Source organism: Condylura cristata, unplaced genomic scaffold (genome assembly GCF_000260355.1).
Source record: "Condylura cristata isolate star-nosed mole 26May11 unplaced genomic scaffold, ConCri1.0 scaffold00023, whole genome shotgun sequence".
NCBI classification, from domain to species: Eukaryota; Metazoa; Chordata; class Mammalia; order Eulipotyphla; family Talpidae; genus Condylura; species Condylura cristata.
The window spans coordinates 82,819-93,775 of record NW_004567124.1 but is presented as its reverse complement, the minus strand read 5'-3'; the positions used below and the strand labels follow the sequence as shown (position 1 = coordinate 93,775).

Sequence of the window (10,957 nt, the reverse complement as noted above, 5' to 3'; positions counted from 1 at the left end):
TGAGAAGATGTAAAGTTAAGACATGCAATAACTCAGATGACTGGAGAATTGCTTCACGAACAATTTAAAGACAGAATCAGTGATTTCTGGGGTATACCAACTCCACCTGGCTTTTCTCTTTATGTCAAACAATTACACCCACATACCAACCCTGTGTGCACATACACTATGTTCTCTTCCCTGGTACCCATTTTTCTGGTTAGAAAATTGTGTATGATTCAGAATCTACCATGTTCCCATATATGTTTCATTGTGTTGGTACAGCTGAATAGCCCTAGAGACTGTGGTCACAGGGAAATTGCATGCGGACATGACTCACCTGCCCTAGACAATAATAAATAAATGCCTTCTAGTGATTGTAGGACACTTAGAGGGGATTGTAGGAATATACAGTCTTCATAGTGTGTATACTTTTGAATAATAAAGTAAAAGATTATTAGTATTCTTATTTTAGTTTCTTTTTCATTAGATTTATTTTGGATACATTCCAGCTGATAAATCAATGGATGGAGCAAATCATTCCACAGTGTCAGAATTTGTGTTCCTTGGACTCACCAATATCTGGGAGATTCAACTTTTCCTCTTTGTGTTTACCTCCATGCTTTATATGGCAAGTATGGTGGGAAACTCTCTCATTATGCTCACTGTGATTTATGACCATCACCTACATTCTCCCATGTATGTTCTGTTGGCTAACCTCTCCTTCATTGACCTGGGAATTTCTTCTGTCACTTGTCCCAAATTGATTTATGATATTTTCAGAAAACATAAAGTCATCTCCTTTGGAGGCTGCATTACTCAAATATTCTTCATCCACATCATTGGTGGTGCGGAGATGGTGCTGCTCATCGCCATGGCCTTTGACAGATATGTGGCCATATGTAAGCCCCTGCACTACCTGACTATCATGAGCCCACGCATGTGCATCTTATTTATAGTGGCTGCCTGGATGCTCGGCATTATCCACTCCGTGGCTCAATTAGCATTTGTTGTAAACTTACCTTTCTGTGGACCTAATGTGCTGGACAGCTTCTACTGTGACCTTCCTCGGTTCATCAAACTTGCTTGCACAGACACCTACCAATTAGAGTTCATGGTCACAGCAATCAGTGGTTTCATCTCAGTTGGCTCCTTCATCATACTGCTCATTTCTTATGTTGTCATCATTCTTACTGTCCAAAAGCACTCTTTGGGTAGTTCTTCCAAGGCTCTGTCCACACTTTCAGCTCACATCATGGTAGTAGTCTTTTTCTTTGGTCCAGTGATATTTTTCTATGCATGGCCATTTCCTTCCCTACATCTAGATAAGTTTCTGGCCATCTTTGATGTTGCTCTCACGCCTTTTCTGAATCCTATGATTTACACATTCAGGAATCAAGAAATGAAGGTGGCAATGAAGAGAGTACGTAGTCAGTTAGTGAATTTTAGGAAGATCTCCAAGTGACATCTACTTTATGAATAACCCTTGTTAATTGTTATTATTATTTTTTGATGTTCAAACTCATTTACTTTTCTTTGCCCTACCTTGATTTAGTTTATATACAGTGACACTGAGACTATTTTGTCTATTACTTAGGAGAAAGCGACAACACTTTTGACAAGAGGGAGGTAATTAAATATGGATTAGTTATAGTCTCTGATTATACAAATCTATAGTCTTAATTCCTATGGAATAATACTTCTATGTAATAATTATTAGAAGTACAAATATGGCATCTGTTTCACAGACAATTAAGTCTATCAACACTCAGTGGGCAGCTGGCTAAGAGAGACTGAACTAAGAGAGCTAAGAGAGCTGGCTAAAAGAGACTGTATGCTGCAGATTGCTCATTTGGGTCTTTACCATGGTTGTGCGAGGACAGCAGAATTTTTTACTCCATATAGTGATTGACGTCTTTAGGTAGAATCCATGTGACCTGTTCTTAGACAAAGAACTGTGAAAACACCAGGACTTTTTTCCAGGTATAAGCATGACACTCAAATCCATTAAATTTTCATTTTTCCTCTCTTATTCTTTTTCCACCCTGCATTAAGTTTATTGAGGTAAAGTAGGTTTACATCACTGTATCCACTTTGTGGGATCTTGGTTTAAATCTCTACATAAGCTTATTTTCATACCCTACCTACCAACAGTGCCCAAGAACCCTCTATTACATTCCTTTGGGCCCTCCCCTTCCCGCTGTCATCACACCACCTTGGCCCTCTTGCTGCATCAGTTTTGCAGTAGATGTCGACTTTATTATTGGTTTGGTTTTTAATGATTCTCCATATTCCTATAAAATTGAGACTATTTTGTATTTCTCTTCTACTTCTGACTTAATTTAATTAGCGTTATCTTCTCCAGTTCCATCCATGTTGTGAATGGCAATGGCTTATACTTTTTTATAGCTGAGTTGTATTATGTGTATGTATATATATATATATATATGATATATTCCTAATCCACTCATCTGTCCTTGGACACTTAGGCTGTTTCTATAACTTAACTATTGTAAATAGGGCTAAAAGGAAAGTATATCATGTTGACTGAATGCTTTGTATTCTTTGGATAGATACCTAAGAAGAGAATTGCTGAGTCATATATGATAGATCTGTATTAATATTTTGAGACACGTCCATGCTGTTTTCCATAGGGTCTAGATAGTCTGTATTCCTATCAACAGACGACTAGGGTCTCCTTTTCGTTATATTGCTAACTTTGAGTTTGGTCTTTTTGATCTAGGCTATTCTGATAGGGGTGAAATAGTATCAATTGTGGTTTTGATTTGCCTTTCCCTAATAATAAAATGATGAACTTTAATCTTCATGTGTCTATTGCTCATCTGAATGTCTCCTTGGAGAACTATGTAGCTCTTCTGCCCATTTTTGTTAAGTTGCATGAATTCTTTTGATATATTGTATATTGCCTCTTTGTAATTTGTGTTATTATTTCTTTGGCAGGATGTCTTTTGTTTTACTGATAATTTCTTTTGCTGTGCAGAAGCGTTTCATTTGATGTTCTAATACTTGGTATCAATCCAGGAAAATTAGATTCTGCAACTAGGTAATCCTTTTTATGGACAATACTGGCCAGCCATCACAGGGGTTTCCTTTTAATTTCTGTGCCATTTTCCTGTATGTTCTTTTTTAAAAAATACAGAATTTTAATTTTCATTATACAATTATACAGAGTGGTACTTTAAGAATTCTTTGGCAACAGGAAGTTGTGATATATTTACATATGTATGCATCAGGAAATCTAGAATGTCTAGACTGCTATATTGTGAATATTCAGTCTTCCTTCCATATATAATTAGCCAAGATCTTCCTTTACTTATTTCTGCTGTAAGACTGTTGCTGCTGCATATAAATGATTTATTACAATCCATATTTTTGTCTGAGATGTGTTTTATTTCTCTGTGTATGCTAATGCAAGTAGGGATTCATATCAAAAGACACTGAAATTTCAATTCATAGCCATTTTAATGACAAACAAGAGAGGCTCATTCTAAGTTAGAGTTATGGTACAAATGACTTAACAGACCAGAGCTTAACAGAATTCCTTTGTCTCATAACTGGTCCTCATTTATTCATAAATAAGCATATCCTTTATTTGATATGATTTTTCTTTTGCTTTCCATCACTTTTTTTTTTTGTTTTAGTTCTTTCCTGGATAATTAAAAATCAGTTCATATAGTATCAGTGTACTAGCTAGAATTTTATATTCAACCACCCCAGAATTTGTCTGTTAGTGGTATTTTTAAATATAAAATTTCACTGTGGTTTTTCCTGAATGATTAATTGTTCCATCGATCTAGCAGGAATTGCTACTTGCCCATCCCATAATTGTTATGATTCAGAAAAATGCCTACTCTTCCCACTCATTTCTTGCTTTGTCTTCTGTCACATTTACTTTTTTTTTTTAAAGATTTATTTATTTGTGCATACAGAACTGGGGTACAGGTCAGAGGCTCAGGGGCGGCGAGAGGCTTCACCAGAGACAGAATGGGGAGCAGAACAGGCAGATTGACGAAGTACACTGCTGAGGGGAGCAGCGGGCGGGCCAGGAGAGGTCTGCCACGCCATGTGGTCACCTGTGGGGCAGGTGGGAATCGAACTCATGTGGAAGTGGCTTTAGATTCTCAGTGCAGTGCTTTAACCCACTGCGCCACCAGCGAGGGCCCACATTTACTTTTATGACAAAAAATGTTTCTCATCTTCACAGTGAGTGATTGTCTCTATCAACAACAATACAACTTTTATGCTTTTATTTAGAAAGCTCCTTTTTTTTTTTTTCCCCCTCTGAAGAGATAACTGCTGTAGCTAGGGCTTCTAATCTTTTTTCTATCAAAACAAGAGCTCTTTCTTCTGGCACATATCTTTCTCTTGCAGTAACTATGAAGTGTTATAGAAAATGACTTGTAGATACCACCTATATTCCATCCTTTGGCCAAAAGTTGAATCAAGTCCTAGCAACTGATAAATGGTGTATGTATGAGACTCTGACCAACATGGACCATATCTATGCTTTTCTCAGGATGATGCACTTGGTAATAGAGGGCAACTAATGTTCAAACTCAGAACTGACATACACAAACTGTTGACAGTCATATTTCCTGCTCTCAGAAATCAAATTTGGGATTATAAAAAAGATATGTGAAAAAAAGATAGAGGATTTAATGGCAGGATATTAGTTAACATTCATGTTCTGGGTTCCTGTTTATGGTATTCAGCTTTATCCTTCCCCCTACTGTTTGATGACTTGATGAGTTAATAGATGAGCCAATACATTCATTCACTTGCCTAAGTTTAGCTTGTAAATCTTTCATTTATTGTCAAAAGGATACTGATAAGTACATCTTGTATTCTAAGAAGATTGCTGTTTCAATTACTGCGGGTTTTAAATCTTCCATTGACATATTTCTTTATGAAACATGTTTTCTTTTACTGGAAAGGAGATGTAAAATTTATTTGTAAATTAGAAATGAATATACAGAGATGAGCTTTGTAATAACCATGTGGAGAAAATTATTTGTAATATATTGGTGTATTTATTTCCAGTGTTTTACTATGCACATATATATAAGTTAGGATTTAAATATCTCTATATTTTTATCCTGACTTTCAAAGCATATTATGTACTGAGAATTCCACCCATTTTAAATATTTCACTATAAAAATTTTAAAGATATATATTGCATTGTTACTATAGCATATTTTTTATCTCTCTAACATTAGTTGAGAATCTTGTATTCAATTTTTTTGCTTTGAATTAGAGATTGTTCCACATGTCTCTGTATTTTAGATTACCTCCTTGTAGATATTTGGAATTAATAGCAGATAATGCTACTTAAAATTCTTTATTTATAATAATTACTTTTCTCAATAGTTTATAGTTATTCAGAACTATATTCACTATAGTGTCCTTTCAATGCAAATATGGTCATTCAATTTAAAGACAAAATAATAAAATTTTATTTTGAATTTCAATTTTTGTGAAGTTGTAACTTTGAAAATCATTATTATTTCATCATTATTTTGAATGCTTTGAATTCCATGTCTGACACATTGTAAATCAAGCTTAATATGATTAAAACAAATATTTTCATCTTTGCAGCTGAAAAAAGATCAAGAAATATGGTGCACAGCAATGTGAATTTCCTTAGCATTAGTTCATCCATTAAACACTGAGATATGGTGAAAACGGTAAATTTTTATGTTATATTTTATGTTGCCACAATACTACTATCTGGGGCTATTGCTTCTGATGATGCTGGGGGTCTGAGATGTGGTTGGGGCCAGCAGCCTGGCTGGGATCAAAGCTGTGCTCAGACTTCCACTTGTCTTCTTTGGGAGCAGCGGGGTTCCTTTTGTCCAGAAGGCAAGATAAAGAACACACTTGTGAAAGCAGGAGACAGAGATGCTTCTCTGGCAGCGGGCACGCACACTCACAGCAAGGGCCTGATGGCCAGCCTGCCACAGCATGACTCCTGCGTTTGGCTGATGTCTTGGTTCTGATTGTTGAGGATTCATTTGGGGGTACAGAGCTGGGGTAGAGGGCAGTGGCAGTAGAGTGCGGTGACAGGACTCAGCAGAGTCAGGGGAGAGAGTGGGGTGCAGAACATGCAGGCCCACTTCCACTGAGATCCTCCACTGAAGGGAACAGCAAGGAGACAGGAGAGGTGGCTGCACCGTGGGGGAAAGCTCCCCAGGCCTGTGATCAAACTCAGAGAGGCCCAACTGACTGGACTTTGTTTCCTCACTCTGAGACAGAAAGCCCTGCAGGCACAGGCAGGCCCATGCTGACTGGGGGGCTCTTGGAGAGGCACTCCTTGTCTCTGCCTGAAGAGCTTTTCAAGCTCACAGTGCAACTCGTGTGGCTGCCATTAGCAAGTATATGGCTGGCTGCATCCCAGAGCCTTCCCCAGTCACTGGGAGGTGTGGCCAACCTTTAGCTGCCCTCCCAGCAGACCACCTGTGGTTCCTTAGTTAGGGTCTATCTGAATCCAATTCAAGTCTTCTCTCATCTTTGTTGTGTTTGGCTGTTGGCCCATGTTGTATGATGTGGTTGGAGTTAGTGCGGAGTCCTGTGGTTCACTCTGGGACAGGTTTTTTCATGGAGCTGGCCGGTCAGGCCACACGACCAGCTTCTGAGGTGACTTTCTCCATGAGAGAGAGAAACCCTTCTGTTAAACGAGCAGGTCTCTTAGAGACAAGGCCGGAGGAATCGAGGACTCATGTGCGGGCACGAGCAGGCAGCAAGAGCTGCCCACAAAGGAAAGGTTTGCTGAGAGACCTGCATGGGAGGCCAGTGCACAGAAACCCTGGCACAGAGTGATCAAGGCCACCTGTAGAGGGAGAGAAGGTGGCCAGGAGCGCCTGAAAACTCACAGGTGGGCAAAAGACTGCTGTCCCGTGCCCATGCAGAGCCATATTCGTCCTTATCACCTGGGGAGGGTTTCAGGCTTCTGTGGAGTGGCCTGCTTGCTGATGCTCTTGGACAACTAGGTGGACTCATCAAGGGACCCGGCTTGTTGGCAGCATTTTCCCAACGGGTCCCATCTCTGCATGTTGACCCTCAGGTCTGTGCCTGTGACATTCCCTCCAGTAGTGTGGTGGAGCAACCTGAGAACTGCTTGGCCCTTCAGCTGAGGGTTAAAGCACTAAGGGTTTTGATTTCTACAATGGTGTTGTGAGTTCCTTCTGTCCTCACCTGCTTGCATGAGTGAGGTTTTCAGCTGGTGAGGTCCCACTTGAGGTTTTCTAAAGATCCCTCCACCACACAGCAGCCGGAAGCAGGTGAGACTTATGGATCCAACTGGGGCCCAGATGCCTGGGGCCAGGCCGCAAATCTTGCAAAAGGACTGGCATACCTCTCGTGAGATCTCAGCACCCAGGTGTCACGGGGCTGACCCAGATGGTGGCCAGGGACCCTGTGGCACGAAAATGGCCTGGGGGTTCTTGAGTGGAGGACAGCCTGCACTACACATGCCTGCGGGCAGGCTAGTCAGGGCAAGCCAGCTGCCCCGATCTCGCGGCATCTTGAGGCATCTCATGGGGCTGCAGAGAGCTAAGCTCGGCAGTTCTCATGAGAAGCTCGGGGCTGAGGGATCCCATGACCTGCCACGGCTTTCCAGGCAGCGGGCCAAGGTGATCACTAGGAAGCTTATGACAGGAAGGGCCCTGTGCGCCTAGTGAGACCCAAGCACTGGTCTGATCAAACTTCCAGGTGGTGGCTACCCTCCCATGGAGAATGTCCTGCTGTCCATCGGGACCCCAGCCCATAGCTGTCCCTCTGCCTGGGTGGCCGCCCTCCCATCCTCCTCCTATGTGTAGGTTTCTCTGCAACTTATTGTTTTTCTGTTCTATGGGTAACTTAATAGGAATGGAATTACTGAATGATGTGTAGATATATAAAATGTATTGTTGAAGTACAATTACATTATCATTATGCTTCAGGTGGGTATAATGCTTCAGGTTTTAGAAATAACTAATGGCTTTATTGAAATACACCGTTTCCAAGTGATTATTGCTAAATATTCTGTTGGGGCCTCAAACACGTGTATGCTGGCTTGTTGAAGGGATTCTGCTGAAGAGTTGCATTGGCGTATATTTGCCCAGAGCAAGTCCATTTACACCACCCTACATGCAGAAAATCTGAGCTCGCCCCTCAGGCCAAAACCCCACTACCAAGCTGGTGTGCAGCCCTAGGGTGGTGGCTTACTATGGACTTGCTCTCAGATTCTGCCAGTCCTGTCCATGGCAGGAAACTGCCCATCAAGGGCATCCCTGAGCATCAGCACAGAGACCCGGGTACCAGACTCAGGCAGCAGTTCCTGGCCCCTCCCCCGCGCATGCGCAGCATCCAGAGCACAGCACAGGGAGCGCCAGAACGTGGCACCCTGGTGTCTCCACAGTGGCGAGCACTCCAGTAGCCCCAAAGCACCTCAAATCAGCGGCCTGCGCCTCAGGCCCACGCTCAAAGACAAACACAGAGCAATGCACCTCTTTCACAGAGTCAAAGTCCAGGTACCGGGCACTGAGACAGGTGAGTCAGACACCGAGGTTTATAAGCCCTTTTCTCGGGTTGTTACAGCTTTGAGGGTCTCGCAGCCATGAGCCTCCTACTCCACTCACTAGATGTTCTGGGGGCTGGACGTTCTGGACAGTCTTAGAAGCTGGGGGTGCCTGATGGGGGTTTCAGACGCTTGCTCCTCTGGGAGAAGCGCTAAGTTCCCTCGCTACTGCTGGTGCTGCGCAGGTCGTGGTGGCAACTCTGAGGGGGTTCGTGGCTAGGCCGTGTCCAAGCTTCTCCTACCTGCTTAGATGTGGAATTTCTCTCCTGGATCTGTGAGGAGATGTTGCTCAGGTGGTTTTTGAGATTTTTTTTTTCCCGTGGAAGCGGTTTCCTAGGTAGATGCATTTTCCTTGTATTTTTGGGAGCGGTGAGATCAGGATCTTCGTAGGTCGCCATCTTGGAGGAAAGTGGGATGATGGTTTCACGCTCACTGAGAGTCTTGGCCTGTCGTCACCCTTAGGTGGGTCTGTTTTGTTCTCCTTGAAGAATCGGTGACACGTTCTCTTGTAAATAAATACAAGGTCTTTTTATTAAAGGTATACAAATCGGTTTTCTCGTAGTACGCAATAATTCCACCCACACATATTGATAAGGGGAAAGATGCCCTAAAGGAACTCCACAGTTATGTGGACCCCACCCCCTACTCCGGCTTTCTCGATTCCACCCCCTACTCCAGTGGTCCATCAGTACCAAGGAGAGAACTGCAAGGACCCAAGGGCAGAGGTAAGCAGGCACTGTGGGACTTTGGGGGATAAATAGAGAGCGGTTTTTCAACTGTCCCTCTGTAGAGGTAAGGGTTCTTCTCGCCTGGGGATGGCTCTCAGACCGGAGGACTGGGGCCTATCAGTTAGTTTGTTACTAGAGCTCCAAGGTAGCCTAGCTAGTACGATATTCTAGTTATTTTGTATATCTCCCTCCTTCCCTGGGTTGTTCCTTTTCCTTTCCCCTTCTGTAAATAAACCCACTATCTACCCTTAGTGTGTGCCTGCAGAACAATTAAATTTTAAGCGTGCAGGTGAAGACCCACAGACAGGCAGCCCAGTGTGAACTGGGCTGTAACAGTTTCAGATAAAGATGTTTTAAGCTTTTCTGATCTCTAAAATTGTGATATTTGTTGAAGTCGTGCCAATCTGTTTGCATTTATAGCTTTCTCATTTGGTCTGCCTCAGTTCTTCTGTTGGTTATGGGTTACAAAACAGCACTCATCTTCAGGATGTGTGGTTACTTAGATTTTCTAACTCACAAGTTTACATATTATAATTCAGAAATATCTTTTATCACTCACCATATTTGAAATTTATATTTACAATATATATTTCCATTAGATTGGTAATGTGGTTGGCTTACAGTCGGCACTGAAAATATATGTTGAATGAATGAACAATTCTTTTCTGCTTATCATAAAATGCCATTTGTTCAGGATGCTATGTAGCCTGTACATGTGTATCATAAAAGTTTATTTTTTTAATTTATTTTACTGTTTACATAATCATTTATAAATTATATGAATTTTGTTAGTACAACTTACCTTTGTATGTAAGTCTCACCACAGCCACTGGAAAGTTCCAGTGCCATTCCCACAAATTGGTCCTCTCCACACTTTGCTATCAGCCCTGTTCCCTCTCCCTCTGGTAACCACCATGTTTCCACAGAATCTGAGTTGTTTTGATTGGGTTTCTTAGTTTGTGTACTTTGTAATTTCTACCCCACAAATGTGAGAAATCATCCCGTAATCGTCATTTACTTTCTGTCCAGAATCACTTATTATAATCACCATGTCAGATTTTATTCATGTTTTGTGAAAAGGGACATTTCACAATTTTTAATAATTAAGTATATATACTAAACATAGACATATGTATATGCTTGTGTAGTATATATATGTAGCTCAACTTCTTTGCACAGTTATCAGTGAACATTTGTTTCCACATCTTGCTTATTTTGAATAATTTTGCTATGAACAAAGAAGTGTGGCTATCTTCCTTTAATTCATTATTCCTCTTTTTTGGTTAAATAGTAGGTGAGGTATTGGTATTTTCCATGGTATTTCCACAGAGTTTGCACCAATTTACTTCACCACTAACGGTGAATGAGAGTTCCTTGTTTGCTACAGTAACCTTTGCACTTTTATGTTACTTCCACTTCTTTGGAGACAGACCTTTCTCACAGAAGTGAGGTGATAACTCACTGTAGTTTCAATTTGCATCTTCCTAATAATAAATGAAGTGGAGCGTTTCTTTCATGTGCCTATTGGCCATCTGCATATCACCTTTTGTGTAATAGACATTTTTTTCTACTCAGTTTTTGATTGCCTTTGGTGTCATTTTTAATTTTATGATTTTTTATGTATTTTAGATATGAACTACTTGTTATATAGATGATATGTAAATATCTTCTTCA

General features: G+C 41.1%; 1 protein-coding gene across 1 annotated transcript; it reads left to right on the top strand.

The window, feature by feature from the left end:
* The first annotated feature begins 502 nt into the window (after nucleotides 1-502).
* Nucleotides 503-1,444, top strand: LOC101626580 (olfactory receptor 4F3/4F16/4F29-like). The gene has a single exon (XM_004687494.1). The coding sequence runs from the start codon at nucleotides 503-505 to the stop codon at nucleotides 1,442-1,444; it is 942 nt and encodes a 313-aa protein (XP_004687551.1).
* The last annotated feature ends 9,513 nt before the right edge of the window (nucleotides 1,445-10,957 follow it).

Coding starts and splice junctions, on each gene's coding strand:
- LOC101626580 (XM_004687494.1), top strand. CDS start 503: ATGGATGGAGCAAATCATTCCACAGTGTCAGAATTTGTGTTCCTTGGA.